This window comes from Cyprinodon variegatus, unplaced genomic scaffold (genome assembly GCF_000732505.1).
Source record: "Cyprinodon variegatus isolate N-32 unplaced genomic scaffold, C_variegatus-1.0 Scaffold690, whole genome shotgun sequence".
In the NCBI taxonomy this organism is placed as follows: Eukaryota; Metazoa; Chordata; class Actinopteri; order Cyprinodontiformes; family Cyprinodontidae; genus Cyprinodon; species Cyprinodon variegatus.
The window spans coordinates 84,621-103,020 of NW_015151143.1; the positions used below are offsets into that span (position 1 = coordinate 84,621).

The 18,400-nt window shown below is 39.3% G+C and overlaps 2 protein-coding genes across 7 annotated transcripts in view; one reads left to right on the forward strand and one right to left on the reverse strand.

Moving 5' to 3' along the window:
- Positions 1–13,896, forward strand: part of map7 (microtubule associated protein 7) — a 38,506-nt gene extending 24,610 nt beyond the window's left edge. For 3 of the 6 annotated variants that reach the window (XM_015394516.1, XM_015394521.1, XM_015394520.1), the window contains 12 exons: positions 1,027–1,146; positions 4,356–4,528; positions 8,060–8,199; positions 8,298–8,548; positions 8,633–8,783; positions 8,872–9,043; positions 11,789–11,893; positions 11,975–12,025; positions 12,098–12,122; positions 12,208–12,322; positions 12,424–12,608; positions 13,717–13,896. In XM_015394516.1, coding sequence (XP_015250002.1) covers positions 1,027–1,146; positions 4,356–4,528; positions 8,060–8,199; positions 8,298–8,548; positions 8,633–8,783; positions 8,872–9,043; positions 11,789–11,893; positions 11,975–12,025; positions 12,098–12,122; positions 12,208–12,322; positions 12,424–12,608; positions 13,717–13,727 — 1,499 coding nt within the window. In that variant the 3' untranslated portion in view covers positions 13,728–13,896. The remainder of the gene's footprint in view (positions 1–1,026; positions 1,147–4,355; positions 4,529–8,059; positions 8,200–8,297; positions 8,549–8,632; positions 8,784–8,871; positions 9,044–11,788; positions 11,894–11,974; positions 12,026–12,097; positions 12,123–12,207; positions 12,323–12,423; positions 12,609–13,716) is intronic. The other 3 variants (XM_015394518.1, XM_015394522.1, XM_015394517.1) reach the window with 2 other exon arrangements.
- A 1,309-nt stretch (positions 13,897–15,205) lies between these two features.
- On the reverse strand, positions 15,206–18,392 carry LOC107097374 (armadillo repeat-containing protein 1-like). The gene is made up of 7 exons (XM_015394503.1): positions 18,319–18,392; positions 17,780–17,952; positions 16,537–16,628; positions 16,239–16,422; positions 16,023–16,139; positions 15,843–15,917; positions 15,206–15,737 (listed from the first exon to the last, which is right to left on the reverse strand). The coding sequence occupies exons 2-7, from the start codon at positions 17,930–17,932 to the stop codon at positions 15,543–15,545; spliced, it is 816 nt and encodes a 271-aa protein (XP_015249989.1). The 5' UTR covers positions 17,933–17,952; positions 18,319–18,392; the 3' UTR covers positions 15,206–15,542.
- Between the last annotated feature and the right edge of the window lie 8 nt (positions 18,393–18,400).

Below are 18,400 nucleotides of genomic sequence, written 5' to 3' on the forward strand. Positions count from 1 at the left end.
ATGAAAAAAAATGCATAGTTAGAAAACATACCGATGCACTGCGGTGGCGTAAAGATAAATAAGTAAAAAACATCAATAATAAATGTGAATAAGTATAAACAAGATATAAAAACTTATACAGAATTTCAGAAGCATTTGAATCAGACAGCCAAACATAGTGTGATGGTCTGGAGGTCGTTTTGCTTCTGTACCACCAAGTTTGCTGTTATTGATACAGCAATGAATCCTACTCCTCACAAAACGTTCCAATGGAAAAATATCAAGCTGTCAGGTTATGTAATTATGCTGCATGAAATTGACCGACAGTTCATGACTAAATAAATAATAAATGCAAAGATTTTCAAATGTCCTTAATTATACTTCAGCTATTTCCAGTTGGGATATTGAGACAAACGGGACATAAATAAAATCGTCTATAAATTGTATTTTGCCTTTACTCAGGTTATCTTTGTGTAACATCAAACTCATTTGGTATATTGAAATATGCAAACACAAACTGAAGAAATCTGGAGGTCAATTACTTTTTTAGAGGACTAAACAAGGACCAAACCATTACTGTACTGTATGTTTTGAATGATACAGTGAAACAAAATGAGTAATTGTATTAAAATAAAAATCACTTACTTTCAAGGGTAAGCCTGGTAAGCTATTGGCTAATTTGTAAGGTGTTGAAACAGCTTGCATAAAATCCTGGGCCTTTTTTTATTTTTTATTATTTGATGTTTGCATTTTGATCTTTGTTGCAGAATTCTGTTATCCCTCTCCTTTCTGCATCTAGCCTTTGTGTGCCGTTCACTCCAGGGTGTTCCTTCCTCCAACATTTCCAGTTTAATGCATGCAATGAGGTGTACATGGTTTAAATTCACCTTCTCTTCACCTTTCACCTCAGAGGAATAAAGAGTTGATGTACTGGTGCTGCTAATGGTTTATAATCTGCTTGCTGGGCCGCTTGGGCTGATCAGTAGGTCGGTAATAGTTTTAGCCGTGCTAAATCAAAGCTAAGGTATTATATGCGTCTGTGTTCAGGACTCCGCCGCCTTCCGCTGACGCCATGGGAGAGCAACGTGGTGAACCGCCTACAGCAGCCAACGCACTCCTACCTGGCCCGCAGCCGCAGTGCCATGAGCTTGTCTGGAGACCAGTCAGGTAACATGGAGTCCCTGCTGTTCACTCAGGGGTTTTCCTAATTTGGAATTTTTTTCTTGTAAATTTCATAAATCTTGATCCAAAGAGTTTTTCTATAGATGGTTAACTGGTAGGGTTTTGAAGTTTATTAAGATTTTGCAGGACTTAAATCATCACACTATCCAGTACTGCGTTTACAAGCCTGCATCAGGCATCCCAAGCTTACTGTGGGTCTCCACCAACTCTTAATGAATGAAACCAGATGCAATAAAGCGGAGGACAATATCCCGGTGTCTAAGCTGTTTAGGAAGAATTGAGCCAATGATACCAGACTGTCGTCTTCTTCTGTTACCAAAGAAGCTCTGACTTTTTAACCTTAATTTGTAAAGAAAAGGTAGATTGGTATTGTTTAAGGATATATAAAGTTTATGTAAAAACATGATTAGCATTCTTTAATGCATAGTTTAGTTGAATATAAAAATTTCTTCTATTCTTTAATTTAAGTAATATTGACCCAGTTTATTTACAAACCTTTTCATACCCACTTTCTTCTTCCACAGCAAAATGTGGAAGAATGTCAGACAATAAATAATGGTATTTATGGCTCTGTGAAACTTGGGTAATGGCATTAATTGTTTTTTAACAGCCTATATGAAGATGGAAAAGGCTAAATACAGTAAAAGCTTATAATAAAAATCTGTTAGATGGATGGAAAATACAAACATGCACCCAGAACAAATTAATGTGTCCCAACCACATTTACGCACTCTTTATCCTTTGACTGGTCTTATCGATTTTGCGAAGAAGAATGGGCAAATGTTTTACTAAACCCCAGACACACTTTCATCTGTAAATACTGCAAAGTGGGATTCATTAAGTAAATTTAAGTCATTTCAATTCAGTTATGTCCTGCCATTTTATGGTCTATCAGAAAAAAATCCCAATAATTTGTTTATAATTATAAGGTATAACCTAAATCTTTCATTATATGTTGAATGTTAAAATCTATCAAATGTATCAAATCTATTTCAAGGAATAGTGGAGGATTTTTGCGAATTTTTGAAAGAACCGCCCTCTCCACTTTAAAATAAAAATGCACATGCCCAACCCTTTACCTTCTCCCGAGATGGAACGCCTATTAAACACGTGTGAGAACATGCATGAGCCCATTTCTCCTTGTGCACACTCTGTTTAAAAGTTGCTATTCTCACAGCTCATACAAGTCTACTGTGTCCGAATCTCCGCTTTAACCCCTAAATCCCTCGATCACTATATAGAGTGGGGACTATATAGTGAACTGACCGTTCGGACAGATGATCACTGCTTTTTGCATCTTGTCGGTCATATAACTCCTTGTCCACTTCGCGTTGCCTGCGCCATCTTTGTTATTAGTCACCACTGTCTGGTATCGACAGCCTACGGCGACAGCGGACCGCTGTGAAAGCAAATCCAATAATGCTTTGTGAGGAGAGCCCTCTGCGCAAAGCATTCTGGGATAAATCTGTATCTTCTGAAGCCTTTCTTTTCTTCTCATACACATTGTAGACACTTTTTCTCTAATGACCTTTGGCCATTTTCAAAGAACCGCGGTGAGAAAGGTGAGCTTCAGTGACTGTCTGAAACCGTAGCTCACCACATGTTTACGGCTGAAAGTGCGCATGCACAGAAAAAGATGGCTAACTGGAAGAGCACGTAGGATGGCAATATGAATGATTGACAATTAGGAGGACTACTTATTTAGATGATCCACCTGGAAATAAAAGATCGTCCTCTATAGCTTTAAAGAAATTTAAGACATTACTTGGATAAAAAAAGTTAGTTAAAACTGCTACTCAAGTACTGAGTATTCTCATAACCTTTGATTTACTATTTAAAGTTATACAATAAGATAGACCAACAAGTTATTTGCATTTTAAATACGTTTAAAAACTATAAAAAATATATTTATAAACAAATAAATGTAAGATAAGAAATCATGGCAGAAGAAGCACTTTTCCAAACCGTATTTCTTTTTAAAATCAAAGTATAAAAGTAGCTCCAGTGACAATATCTACTCCTTACATCATCTTAAAAATTAGAACACTAGGTTCACCAGATATAAAGTAAGCTTTTCTACACAAATGGAATACCTTTTTTTTGGGACATGTTGCCTGGAGCTCTGCCTTTTAAAGCAAGCTTGTTTGTTATTTAGTGTTTTTACCCTCCAGTAAGAACAATATTTTATGAAGATGTACAGTAACTCAGTAAAAGATATGATGAAGTACAACTACTCCTAAAGGTAATTTTTTAAATCAAATTAACTTAGGAAAAAGTGAGTGAATAAATACTACTAGCTACTACCCACCTTTGGAGTGGAGCACTGGAGATCCTCGCAGTACATGTCAAGACATGTTGGATTATTTGGCTTCAGCCGTGGGTAGCTTTATCAAACATTTTGGATAAAGAACAAGCACACAAATGACCAGCAATCGACGCGATACCATTTACAGGCTGGGGGAAGAATTCAGTGTGTTGTCACATAAAAAAACGAGCTTAAAAGATGTTGTCGACAAATTAAAGTGTGGTTGTTGGCATTTCTGTTTAATTTTTTTAAGGGGAGGATCAATATTTCCAAAAAAGAAACTATCAAACAAGTTGCAGTCCTTAATCTGCACATGTAACTAGTAATTGCTATGCGATGCCCACATGGTGTGTACGTGAGTAGTTTAGGAGAAGACCTAAAATCATCATCTGCACACAAACTAAATTCCTGTCTTGTTTCACTTACTTCTAACATTGATCATAGTGTTTTAATGTGCTTTCTTGCTTATGTTTGTGTTGCAGTTCATGCATATTTCCTGTGATTGGTATTAGGAATAACCTGTAATGCTAACTAGCTTGTCCAGATTGAATATTTAACTAATTATACTTCCATATTCAGGGCATTTCTTGTGTTGGATATTGTCAGTGAATATGTAGCCCTTTAACTAGTCTGTAGCACTAACAACTTCTTTCTCTTCTGCTCTTTCTTACTACAAAACATCATCTTTTGTTCCTTCAACCCCATGTTTAACCTCCCTGAACGCATGACTTTGTTCGTACCACTAACCTAACGTCATTCTCACTACCTCCTGTTTCTGGCCTTTTTGTTCTTTTTACCGAATCCCCTCTGGTGTCCCATAAATCCCCACACCATACCCGCTCCTAAAAACTCCAAACCTTCCCTCCCACCTTGTGCATCATCACTGTAGCCATGCATATGTGTCCTCGCTCAGTTTCCTGCCACCCCATGGGCACCATGTCCTTCAAGGCCCTGCAGACTCAGCCTCTCCCTCACTGCCGAAGCCAGGATAGGAGCCTCAGCAGAGAGAAAGCTTCCCCTGCTTCCACCGCCCCACGGAGGAGAACCACGGGAACCATGCAGGTAGGAGGGGAACATTTCTCACCATCAAAGAGTTGCCTAAGAAGTAAGCATAAAAATTCCTCATCTCAGATTTATGGCTGTCCACGAATGCTTTGTGCCAAAGTATTGATCAAATAACCTATGTGGTCAGACTTTTTCAATTTGCTACTAAAAGTTTCCTTTATAAGGTGCTGTACTATTATGTTTCTTTAACTTGATTATTATTTTTTTTACTTTTGTGCAAATGTTTGCATAATTATAACATATTTAAAGGTACCGTAGATTGTAATTTTTTAAACCAGGACTTTTTTGGTTGTATTGCATAGAGTATAAAACCAGTCATGTTTTATAACAGATGTCCACAAAGGCTTTTCTCCTCTTTCTACTTTTTCATTTTGATTCGTCGATGTCCATCCCAACCATTCATACACCATCCTAACAGGAGATTAAATGCATAATTTATGAGGCTTTCTACCCCAAACAAGGTGGTTTTTGATGCAGGTCTTAAGGCCATAAAACACCAAATCCGATTTTGCATCCCATCTGACAAAAAGAATTGTCTTGGACTCATTGAAAGTCGACGGGGATGATCACACCCGACATATTTTTACGTAAGGGGGTGCGTAGGTCCGACTGAGATAGACCCAAGGTCTTTGAGCTTTGCAAAAAACAAGGGACAGAATGTGCAGCTTATCAATGTCTTCGCAAAAAAAATACTTCAGGAGGAGAAAAAATAGATATAGTATAATAGTGATCCTTTGAGCCTCACAATAAACCTAAAATAATGAGGGGCAAACAAAGCAGGTAAGCGCGGGCTATTTCTCTCACTACTTTATGAAAAAAGAAAAACCTTGATAAACTTCCCAGATCTGTCTCTGAGAATCACCTCTCACTGCCTCAGTCAACATATAAACTGTCCCACGGCGCTTTTGGCTGTTTTTCTTTTCCGTAGACATCGATCTAAAGTTTCTGTGTTTTTAATATAGGAATATAAATATTAGGGGTGTAAATAATAATCGTTTTGTATCGTTGCATCGATCCAACAGCCGACGATCCGATGCATCGATACGTCCGCAAGAGTATCGATTCATTTTTATTTATTTTTTTCCTCAGGTCTATTTTTATCCATTTGCTCCTGGACATAATTCTCCTCCCGTGCTGCGGTGGCGCTAAACCTATTTTGCCCTCCTACCTCGCTTCCAGGTTATACTCTTACAGCAATGTGTTACAGTAAGCTTGACACAGACATTTTTGATTTATGCCCAATATTGAAGCGTGGTCTGTGCTACACACTGTGGGTCTAGATACGGCTGAGGTGGTGAGGAAGTGGGGGCGAGTTTAGTCCGACGATGGATGGACATAAGGGCCAAAAAGAGCGGAGATCCAGGTGGAAAAAGGGTCCTAGCGTTCTCGCGCACCTCGCTCTTCTAGCGGGTCAAACTTCACGAGTTTTCCTCCGCAATTTAAAAACAAAACAAGCCGGCCTCCTGTCTGCGGCACTGTTTGCAGTCAGCTACAATTTGGGAGAGGTACAGCGGAGCGTCTGTGGAGGGGGCGGGGACGTCTGGAGCCGAGGTATTGCATTGCACTTATTGCACTGATTTTGTGCAGTATTTTTTGATGCAAGGCCTTTCAGAATCTATAACGCAGGGGAATCATTAATTTTCAGTGAATGAGGTTTTAATAGGAATAGGTGGAGTACAACTTTTCTACTTCTGTTATTTGCTGTTGTTTCTCAAAAAAACAATGCATAACGACATTACAGCTTTCATTTGTTTATTTCAAATTTGAAACATTGTCTAGCCTGTAAGGTGTAAAAAAAAAAAAAAAAAATTAATTGCATCGAATCGTATCAGGGTGTATTCTTGAGTATTGAAAGTAATTGAATCGTTGGGTCAGGAAATTGATACTGAATCGAATCGCCATGATGGATGTGATTTACACCCCTAATAAATATTCTCATCTGATTAAATGGGGCTTTGATTTATAGCTGTGCCATTTTATTTTATAGCTTTTCCCAATCTGTTCAAGTCAAATGTGGGAAATTGTTTTAGTTTGTGTATAGCATGAAGACAGATGTGAAAAAAAAATCTGCGCAGATATGCCCACTCCAGTCAAAGCCTCTCTATATGCAGTAAGTGTGACATGGAAAAAAATCGGATTGGAGATTAAAAAATCATACACAAGCAACGTGTTCAGGCCTTTACATTGAGCTTTGAAGATAACCATCGCTCTCCACCTTCCTCACTGTATTAGTAGAAAAATCAACTTTCCTGATCTTCCCACATATAGTCACAAAGACTATCAGTCCCATCAGAGAGCTCCTATCTTATCATAATAGGTCCTGCCAAGGGGTCCTACTTTAAGAGTGATTCTTTGCTGTTCAGAAAAACTGGGAAGAGTGAAGACCTGACAAAAATTCTCATCTTAGTGAAGAGCTTTGTGTACAGTGCCATGTTTTTTGTTATGTTTTGTCATGGTCCAACCACACACTTCAATTGTAAAATTATAGTTACAGTAGTTATAGTTGTACATCTTCTGGGATTACTTCTTTACCACTTCTACAAACCTAGAAACTGACCTTCCCCCATTTCTGTACAATGTAGCTCAAGTTCAGTAATATTCAGTGGAAAGTATTTTTAAGTGATGATTTTTCCATTGTTGCTACAGGGCTTTGTTAACGCTGCAGGCAAATGCCACCTAAATCTGATCATTTTATGCTTATGTGTGACCAACATCCGACTTTTTAAGGGTAGTCTGAACAGCTGAATTCCTCTTTTTCCTCCTATAAAAATATCAATTTTGTGCCCCTGTCATACATGGCACTAAATGGGAAATGTATCCTATAGTTTTGAAAGCATCCTTAGTTTGAATGGTTGGTGCATTTTTTCCAACTCTAACCCAAGGGTCTATTATTATGACTTCAGTAATTGGTGTGGTGCTTGATTTACTTTATCGGCAAATGAAGATTATTTAGGGGTAAAGAATACTATGTAAATATAACATATTATATCAATGTGAAGACTTTGACCTGGCCAAATAATAAGACATAAAGTTTTTTACTGAACCATAGTATTGTTTCTCCACATGATATATGTTGGTTACCCTTTCTGTTCTTGTAGAAGAAAAACCTGCTTCCATCATGTTTCATCATTAGACAATGTCTGTTTTCCTCTGCATAATGCACAGGATGTACAGTAAAATTGTCTTTTTTCCTGCCATCTGCAATTTGTAAATGGGATGTCATTTTTGCTAAGATCTGCTCTCTTTTAGCTATAAATAAAACCAGGATTTGTGGAGCCCATGAATGATATCTGTCCTGCTAATAGATTCATCTATTTAGGCTGTGAATCTTTGCATTTCCTGCAGACTTCCAATCAGCCTCTTTGATTCTTCTTTAAACGATGTATAGAGATACTTTACCGTACAAGCTTTTAAAAGAAATACTGGCTTGGTGGTATATATTTAACAGAATTTAATGAAAAAAAAAATCTTAAGAATAAAAAAAGCATTTTCTAAATTGTTTATTTTTTTAATAAAAATCTGTTTAAGCAAAAGGACCGGGAGAGTGTCAGAAAATCCTGGAGCAACCTCTCCCTCCCTCTGGCTCCTACTTTGTCATTACCCCCCAACAAGTCCATTGCTTCTTCAGGCAAGAAGTCCAACAAAACAACACCGCCATCTGCTGGCAGGTACAGGAATTTGTCTTTATCTGGTAAAAGATCATTTGAAACTCGGACCTTATTTTCGCATCAGCTACAAAATGTTTTTATTTCTCCTTTGTTCACAGACCTCCACAGAAAGCGATAGGACGCCCGTCAACCCCCAAGCTAGTTAAGTCTCCAATTTCAGAGGATCCTGGGAACCTTCGTCCTGTCAGGATCACACCTGAGAACTCCCAACCGTCAACACCAACGGCACCAAAAGAGGAAGTAGAGGAGAAGGAGCAGATTTTAAGTCCTTCTCAACCCAGACCCCAACCAGTGGGTCAGAACAAACCCTCCAGTGAGCAAATTTCAAGCACACCAGCTGGAGTAAACGGTCAGTCAGAATGAGATGCATTATTATCTGCATGATGGAGGCGCTTTGCTTGTTGTTTAGCAATTATTTTATGATTCTTAACAGAGACTACAAACAGTCCTCCAGCTCAGAAACTGTCAGCTGGTACCACAGATCCAGAAGAGGCAAGTCGGATCCTGGCTGAAAAACGACGGCTGGCCCGGGAGCAGAGAGAGAGGGAGGAGGAGGAGCGGAGGCAACAGGAGGAGCAGGCGAGGTACTCTAAGGAGGCTCTGTTAGGACATCTGCAGCACTAACAGTGCAGGTCAATTTTAATCAACATATACTGGTTCATTGTCGCTCAGATTAGCAAAGGAGGAGATAGCCCGCCGTAAAGCTGAAGAGCGGGCAAAAAGAGAGGAGGAGGCCCAGCGTCTGGCAGAGGAGAAGAAGAGGCAGGAGGAGGAGGAGGACAGAAGGGCTGAGGAGGAGAAGCTTCAGAAGGACAGAGAGGAGGCAGAGAGACTCCGAAAACAGGTTAAAGAACACAAACACATTAGATTAGTTTTATGTTTAAATTTTTTTTAGGAGCCAAATTTGCTGATGAAGTTACATCTCAACAAAATAGAATACTATCGAAAAAGTCCATGTTTGACTAATATAATTAAAGAGAAATACATATTTGATGTAGAGTCACAATTATTTTATTTCTATTTGGGTTTAATACATTTTTTTTCAACTTTTCATTGAATTTAATATATTGAGTGAAAGCCACAAACTGGGATTTCTAAAGAGAGCAATGGAAAGTTAAGTAAAACAACATTCTTTTTTTAAAGCAGCAGGAAAAACTGCAGTCTTAAAAGAGTTATGAATTTAAGAGGCCATTTAGGAGGGAGATTCACACAGCATGGATTTCAGTTAGTCTGTGGCTTCTGTGTTAAGTTAGACTTAGACAAACTTTGTCATTTTGTGTACACAGAGTGTGTACAAAACAAAATTACATTGCTTTCAGCTTCCAACGATGAAATGAGCAGCTTATAACAGTGAAATCAAAATTACCATTTAAAGTGCAGCAGTTATCATTGTGTAAACAGTATTGGAGAAAAGGAAAACCAGTTTAAAAAATAATGGTGCAAAAGGTAAATGGTGAATGGCCTGTACTTTTATAGCGCTTTTTCAAGTCAGGAGACATGACCAAAGTGCTTTACATTACATTACATTACATTCATTCACCCATTCACGCACACACTCACACACTGATGGTGGCAAGCTACATTGTAGCCACAGCTGCCCTGGGGCTCATTGACAGAAGCGAGGCTGCCGTACACTGGCGCCACCGGGCCCTCTGACCACCATCAGTAGACAATGCAGATGAAGTGACTTGCCCAAGGACACGACGACACTGAAAGTCGGAGCCGGGGCTTGAACCTTCAATCCTTCGATTTCAGGGCAAACTCCTACATCCAACGCCACTGTCGCCCCAAAGAAGGTAATTAATATGGAAAGGTTCAGTGCAGTGAAAAATAAATAAGGTGCAAAATGCAGCAGAACGAGTTGTGTTGTATTTAAAAGAATTATAAAAGTTTCAGCCACGTTGGTGGAGCAAAATAATGTTGCAAGTGTTATGCAGAGACCAGTTTAGAGTTCAACAATTCAGCAGTCTGATGACAGCGGGGAAAAAGCTGTTACAGAACCTGCTGGTACTGCAGAAAATGCTGCAAATCCTCTTACCAGAAAGCAGCAGGGAGAACGGGCCATGGTGGGGGTGTAAAGGCTGATTTATGCTCAGAAACCAGGTCGTCTGCATGTGTATCACGGTGCACGCAAATGTGCCCCCGCCCTCCCACAGGCACTCTGGTGCGCCTCTTCAAAATTATAGGTGACAGCAGACAGAAGGCCTCTGATTGGTCAAATCTACATCCGCTCTACACTATGCGCGTTTCCCGTTTGGTACCATACCGGCTTGTTTTGTTTGTATGAACACCATTGTTGAAAACAACTTGTGAAGTTTGACCAGCTAGAAGAGCAAGGTGCGTTATAATGCTTTGACCCTTTTTCCACCTGGATCCATGCTCTTTTTCATCCTCATGTTCCTATGTTCTCGCACAAACTTGCCCCCACTTCCTCACCGCCTCGGCCGTATCTAGACCCACAGCTAGTTCGTGATTGTCCCTCTTGCGGTGTGCCAGGGAATAACATAGGGCAGACCGCACTTCAAAATTGGGCATAAATTAAAATTATCTGCGACAAGCTCACTGCGATACACTGCTGCGGAGAGTATAACCAGCCCTTAAGGGGGCAGCGATGGGATGAAATGTCTGTAATGGAGGGAAGAGGAGCCCCGATGATCTTCTCTGCTGTTCTTACCACTCTTCTCACCTTCTTCCAGTCTGAGGCGCTGCAGCCTCCACCCCACACAGTGAGACAGCTGGTCAGAACACTCTCTATGGTGCCTCAGTAGAAGGTGGTGAGGATGGGTGGAGGCAGGTTAGAACCAGAGATAAGAAGCGTCTCACCTCGGAAAAAGGCTTAAGTCACTTAAAAAAAAAAAAAAAGTCAAGTCGGTATTTCTTTAAAAAAAATAAGGTCCCAAAATCTGGAAGAAGACCGGAGAGGCAAGGAATCCATCCGCTTTGAGGTCTAATATGATGCGTTCACTGTCAGAGATCATCCAAGGAGCCAAGTCGGTTATTTCACAAAGGGCTTTTTGTATTGTAATAAATGTCATATGAGGGCATTGTAAGATTTAGATCATTGGGTGTACAGTTAAACCCTAAATTAGTCATTCCCCTTAAAGTTTTAAAGTATTCTTTCACAGTTTATATTGATGGCCTGGTAGACCTTGCAGACTCAAAGACTTGGAGCTCATAGCAAAAGTTAAACTGTCAGAAATACCTGTGGAAACATGCTAATGGCTGGTGAGCATGAGGTGTTCAATGACAGCTTGAATGTAAAAAAAAAGTGCTCAAATTGTTATTTAAGACATTATTTGATAAATGAACATTTCTATTCTTCAAAATTAATTCTCATCTTACTTTTATGAAGCTTATCTTTTGAAAAAAGACTTTGTCACTTTTTATATCAAACAATTTTGTGAGTTGAATGAAAATAATGTAAAATCTAAACCTAACGGGGTATGAATAATTCTAGACTCACCTGTTGTGTCACCGAACTGATTTTTATACAAATGCTACTGGTTTTGGTGCCCAAAATACTCAAGGTCACCGTGAATTTTGCGAGCACAGATAAAATCCCAATATTCTTTCCTGTGTTTTGCTCTAGAAAGAGGAGGAGGAGTCTCGATTGAGGGAGGAGGCGGAGCGATTGAGGCTGGAGAGAGAGAAGCACTTTCAGAAAGAAGAGGCTGAACGACTGGAGAGAAAGAAGGTGATATCCTCAAACATGAACTGATGATCCATATCGAAATCGTGTTTTCATTTTCTGTGCATCTTGTTTTATCCGGCACAGCGTTTGGAGGAGATCATGAAGAGAACTAGACGCTCGGACACATCTGAAAAGGTAAAGCTGCCTACTGGCTATAAAAGGAAGACGACAAACTTATCTTTTAAAAATGTTTATTCTGATTTCCAGAAAGTCAGGACCAGAGACAGCGAAGGTAACTCCATATACCATTCTTCTCTTCTCCCAAAAATGTCTCCGATTGTTTTTTGAAGGATTGTCCTGATCTTTTGTTTCATCAGTGATTCCTGGTTCTGCTGAAGCACCTGCTGCCACCGTGCCTCAGACATCCAACAGTGAGCCTAACCTCAGCCCACAGCCCAGCACCACTGCACTGAGCCACCCAGACCAGAGGTGGTGGGAAAAACACAGTTCAACAGCACTAATACATCACACCAAAACATTTCTGTCATATTGATTTCTGCTCCTTTTTCCTTCCGTTTTGGTGTTTTTGTTAGGGAGAACGGGGATTTTGAAGAGGAAATCACCCTGCCTTCACATTCCAGGTTGTCTCCTCCTGAAGGAGAGGAGCAGCAGGAGAAGGTGGTAGAGGAGAGTAAAGTGTCTGTCGTAGCCTTCATGGAGAACGGTCCTCTAAAGCCTCTTAGTGGAGTAGAAGATATATCAGCCCAGCAAGGGCCAGGTCAGTACCAGGTGATATGTTTACTCCCACAATGTTGTTTTGATGGGACACATTTTCTACTCTAAGCAGTGTTACTATAGAAATGTAGCATTGATGCCTGTAGAGTCTGAGCAGATTTCTTCTACCTGAATTAGACAAACTCCTGCAGAAATCACCAGTTTTAAAAATGGTTTTCCTACAAAAAGATTGTGTTGATATTATCCAATATAACTGTAGCTATGATCAGATCATGTCGGCATAGACTGATATCAAGTGCATATCACTATTTGTGTGTCAGCATAACTTAGCCAGTGAGATGCTTCCGATAACGGTGCACACACACCTTGACGACTTAGTCAGTGTATGCAAGACGTCCCAGAATCTTCTAAATCGCTGGCATACGCTGAACTTTCTATGTATCGTTTCAATTTTGGGTATATACATAGAGTATTGATAATGAGTCCAGAATTAATGTCGAACGACAGCCTAACTTATACATAACGCAGGTTAGCATAATGCCCATGAAAGGATGCACAAGCCAGTGTCCTGAGGGGGGGGGGGGAGCAATGCAACCGGAGGTGCCCGGCCAGCATAAAAAGCACAGCTTCATAGTCACAGTAATAACTTAGCTACTGTTCACCGCTCACGAAAAAAATAAAAGCTAAAAAGAAAGGTTTGCAGTTGCAGCAGATTCAGTGTCTTTAAGTTAAATTGTTGGTAGTGGCCACGGGTGTGAACGCAGGGAGGATCCATCACACTCACCTTCACGCTCACCCTACGATTGGGATGATACAGGGTGAATAAGCTAGACAACACGACTTATGAGTAAATTAAAATTAAAATGTGTTAACTATCACATAACTTACCTGTACCACTTATGAGCAAACGCTGGCATACGTGAGCATGCAGAATTTCTCGTATATCAACATGTGCCAGCGTGCTCATAACTTATATAAAACTTACCCCTAACTTATCCAACTACCGTTTTAGCCTCAATTTTCGCACGTCGGCGTACGCTGGCTATATCGTCAAGGTGTGACGGCCAGAAACATGAAACTTCTTCCCAAACATTGTCATTTATACTGTATTTTCAAATTTGCTGTTCTTTATTTGCCCTTTTAAAATGCAGATGTGGCCTGATGTTGCTGTGCGATGCAAGGACTCCACAGAGACGGGAGAAACCGAGAAGGAAACAGAGAATCATGGAGCTATGAGGACTGAACCAAACCAAGGATTCCTAACACCATATATTCATAGCCATGTCCGAGAACTGGTGTCTCCAAAGAACTACAAGGCATCCTTCCAAAAAGAAGTGTTTTTTTTTTACTTTTGGAAAATCAGACAAAGAGCTAATTTCCCTGACACTTGGGCATAACTTTTTGAAAATGTGGCCCCAGTTCCTCCCCTCGATTCTCTAACAACCTGAAATCACAGGATAACATTGACCCTCCTGCTCTATCAAGTGAGGCTAAGCAGGGACAAATATTGTAGTGTAAACAGAGTCACCTTTAAAGTCTCCAACTGTGATACTTGAACTTGTTTTCAATGTTATTTAATCTGAATTCCAGCAACTGTAATGTGACTTTATATCTGGAAAAAAAAAGGTTCAAAACTGCACAGTTGTTGATTTAGATTTGATGGAATAACAGCACAAAGTTATAAAGAGAGAGTGTCATGCAAAACGATGTATTTCGTCAACAGCGTTTAAAATTAGGGGCTATCAGATACAGACCAGGGTGATGGAGTATTACAAGCTTTAGTTTCATTAGGATTCTGTTTTCTCAGGCAACAGAAGGATAGGGCAAAACCTCATTTTCATTTAGTTTTAATGGCTGTAAAGATTAAATGTGATTCTTTAAGTTGCCTGCATCTTTTTTGTTCATTTAGGAAAATACATTTTCTTTGGGTTAAAAACCTGTTGGTTTACTTTTTACAGTGAAACTGGAAGTATTTAGCTATTCCCTTTTATTAGGCTGTGTTAGAAGCTGAAAGGAGTCCCCCCCCAAACCAGTTCAAAAGGAGGAAGAGTTTACCGATATTGATTTCATCCTTTTTTTTATGAAAGGATGCTGCTAATTGAGTTTTTTTTTTTTTTTGAAATTGCAGCTGTAGAAGTTGTCCATGTCTGCACTGAATTGTAGAAATGCATTCCTGAGCTTTAGCATTTTCAGCCAAACTAAGGTCTTCCTGTTGATGCAGATATGAAGAGATTAAATGCTGGCCTTTTTATAAGCAGCCACTTATACATTGCTTTCTCCAGCTCCTTGCAGCCTGATCTTTGGGGTTTACATCGTCACTAATACCATTCACACGTTCTTGTCCCAGGTTTCTTCCAGCTGGACTGTTAATGTTCTGGTAACTATAGGTTTGTGAAATATAAGTGGATATTTTCTTAAAGACAAAGATTTGTAAGCAAAGAAATCCCTTAATTTAAATAACTGTATACTGGTTGGTAGAAAGTTATTCACACCATTGTATTACTGAGGTGAAAAAAATGATTACAGCTCTATTTGTGAGCAAATAAATTTCTTTGAAGTAATTAAATATTTGCTCTGGTTCTTCTGGGCTTTTTTTTTACTCTGTACAAAAAAAACAACAATGCACACAAACGATACAAGTATTTATATATTTACTTACTACTTACAAACAGCAGGAATGCTTAAGATTTCAATGAATGACAGAAACCTTTAGCTTTGAATGTTTGGAGGTAAAGGATAAACAGAAAAGACAAGAAGGACGGTACATTTATATAGTATTTGGGGATAGAAAACAGCAATGAAACAGGTAGGTTTAGATTTGTTCAGGTTGAACAATATTGGACATCAAACCCGTATATACACACATACACAGTGGAATCTGTATATTGCTGATTATCAGACATAAAGCCCTCATGTGAGCTCCTCCCAACTTGTGCTGAAGAGTCTATCCGGACAGCTTTTGAACAAAATGTGAGCTTCACCAGTAGAAGGTTTTTGTGAGGAAACCTGCGGCGGCATTCAGCCAGCTCCCACTGGAATCCTCTTTAGCTGCAGTGCGGGAAATGGCTTTGTCAACCTCCCTCTCCGGGCTCTCCTCTTCCTCCGGGAGGTAGTCTGGGAGGGCGGAGTTTTGCGGCACCTGAACGCCACTTGATTTCAGAGGGATATAAACCTTAGGAAATGACAGAGGGAGAGGAGGGCATTAAATATTTTAAAATGCTCAGGAGGAACTTGTGAAAAAAATCTGAATGTGAATAACATGTTGAATGTTATTCACCTCCTCTCCTGCTTCGTTTTTCACCACTTGCTGAGCAGACAACACGTTAGTGGAGGCGATAGCTGTTGCCAGGCTCTGAAAGGAAAAACACAATAGATTTCTTTATTTATGAAAATTCCTGGCTGGCTTTTTGATTGACTTCCAGATGGAAACCAGATTTTTTTTTTTTTTTTTTTTTACCTCAGTGGGAAGGTCTGAACGGATACGGACTGTACATCTCTTAGAGGCCATTTGAAAAGTGAAGCTGATCACCCCTTTGACTTTTAGCAGAGCCTCTTCACACAAGCTTCTTTGATGCTTGAAAGCAGAAAGACAATGCATGTGTAAACTAGGAGTTGCTTAACAGCATGAATGAGGTCAATACTTAGTAAACGTAAAATACTTTAGTAAACTTACAGTGCTTTCCAGCCCTTGGATGTGTAGTGTGACAGATTTTGCCTTCTTGTTGGTGGAGTTGATAAAGAACTGAGGCTTCCTCCTTCTCTCCCTCTCCGGTGTGCGTGGTGTTGGATTAACAGGCTCCCTCAGAATGCCATAGACCTCTTTAGCCAGAGCCGTGATATCAAGAGAGAGATCCCCTCTAAGAATAAATTAAATCATATAACATTTATTTGATCACTTATAACAGGTTCTACCTTATGTGCCAGCATACATGTACCACCTCGATGAAACTATCTGTATCTAATTTTCCTACCTTTGGATAAGATTTTCCAAGCTCACCATCATACCCAGCTCGTTCTTCATAATGGGTACGTTGGGAGGTAATTCAGCCAGATAACGAAGAGTCTGAGGACAAAGATGTGTAATATTTTTAGTTCGTTATAGTAAAAACATTGAATTGCCTCCATCACCCCTGTGATTTTAATGTAATTTGTGTCTGGTGTGAGCATCTGCTACAGTGAGACTGTTCTATACAGGGTTTATACTGGAATGAGTAACTAATGCTTTTAAATGCACTTTTTAAGGTCTTAGAAATAATTCCAATGCTATCAACAAGTACCAATGACACTCATTCATAAATATATATATATTCATGTGTGTGTGTATATATATAAACATGACAAAATCCTTCGTCACCTTTACCATCCGTGGGCTGCAGCCTGTCACTTTTGTTGAAGTTTGCATTTTCCCATTCTCTAGCCTTTTCTGTGCCTCGAGCTTCTTTTCCGAACATACGGCTTTGCGATCAACCAGAAGCAGTTCCACGCAAACACGGGGAACCAGTTATATCCGATATATCTGACGAAATACTTTTTATAAACGATTTTCTTTTTCTAAATAAAGCGTTTTAAATGCCACGATAATCACATTTAATGAATTTTAATGTCAATTACAGCCTTAATTTACAAACAAATAATATAATCACTTAATGATTTTTTTAATGACCCATGGAAAACCTGTTATAATTTGTATTGCATGTAAGATGAAAGTTTCAAATACGTTGACAGCATGCAGGGAACTTATTCCATATTAATATTGCACAGCTTGATACCACGATGATATAATCACAAAATATTTTACATGTTTTTTATTTTGAAACATCTGTTCTGTTAAGGGTCATTAGACTATAGGATAAAGTTCAAGGACCAAACTGTGATTTTACATTATTCAAAAATGGAGAAAGTCCAGTTGCAAACCTACAACTTGCTGTAAAAAATTTTGTGTAATGAACCCCATTATCAACCTCTTTCTAATTTGTCATATTTCCAATTGTGGCATCAACACATCAGAAAAAGGCTCGTTGTCAGGGCAACGGAGATGAAACTACAATCCATTGAGTCAGGGGGCCTGAATCCATCAGCACTTTTTGAGAATTGTTGATTTTGTTAAACAATGTAGTAATGTCTCATTTCCACAGTTTCTGTTTGTTCATGACATAGAATCTAAACAAAATGCCGTTTTTGTGGAGAATCGATAGTTTTACTAAATGTGTTTACCTGCAAGGTTGCAAGCAACACTTCTGGTTTCTGGTGGTCCAGAAAGAGAACTAGTCCAGGAAGACAACCCTGGTCTTGGACGATCACAGCTCGGTTTTGCGGTTCAGACGCAAGATCCCGCAGCTGACACACCACCGACAGGGCGTCCATCATGACTGGAAAACTCAGCAGACCTGAAAATGGAAGAAACATTAAAACGATAACCCGGAGTGGATGTGAAGTTTAAACTGATTTGTTTGCTTAAGTAAGCAGTAGTTTTATTGTGGAGGTTTAATTTAATTAAGAACAAAATAGTTTAATACTTATTTTTGTTTGTTAAAAAAGAACAGGCACTGAACTTTCGAGCATCTGCGTTTCATAATGGGAAGCTAACAATGCTATTATCTTATGACACGTTAAGTTGCTCGACTTTAAGTACATTTCTATTTGCTTGATTGCATTTTTCAAACTTTGAAAACTGATATGCTTTTCTCGTTATATTAAAGAATTCCCTCAAGAACCGTAGAGGTTTTAAAATGTACCTTAATATGTTTTCTTACCAAGGAGAGGAAGAAGCTCGTGCAGAAAAATACAAATTTTGTAGCTCTTCTTTCGCGACGTTCTATTGGCTGTCAAACGTTC

Coding starts and splice junctions, on each gene's coding strand:
- LOC107097374 (XM_015394503.1), bottom strand. CDS start 17,932: ATGATGGACGCCCTGTCGGTGGTGTGTCAGCTGCGGGATCTTGCGTCT. Junction 16,629..17,779: donor TGTTGCTTGCAACCTTGCAG/GTAAACACATTT, acceptor CTTTGTCCTCAG/ACTCTTCGTTATCTGGCTGA. Junction 16,140..16,238: donor TCCAAGGGCTGGAAAGCACT/GTAAGTTTACTA, acceptor TCTGCTTTCAAG/CATCAAAGAAGCTTGTGTGA.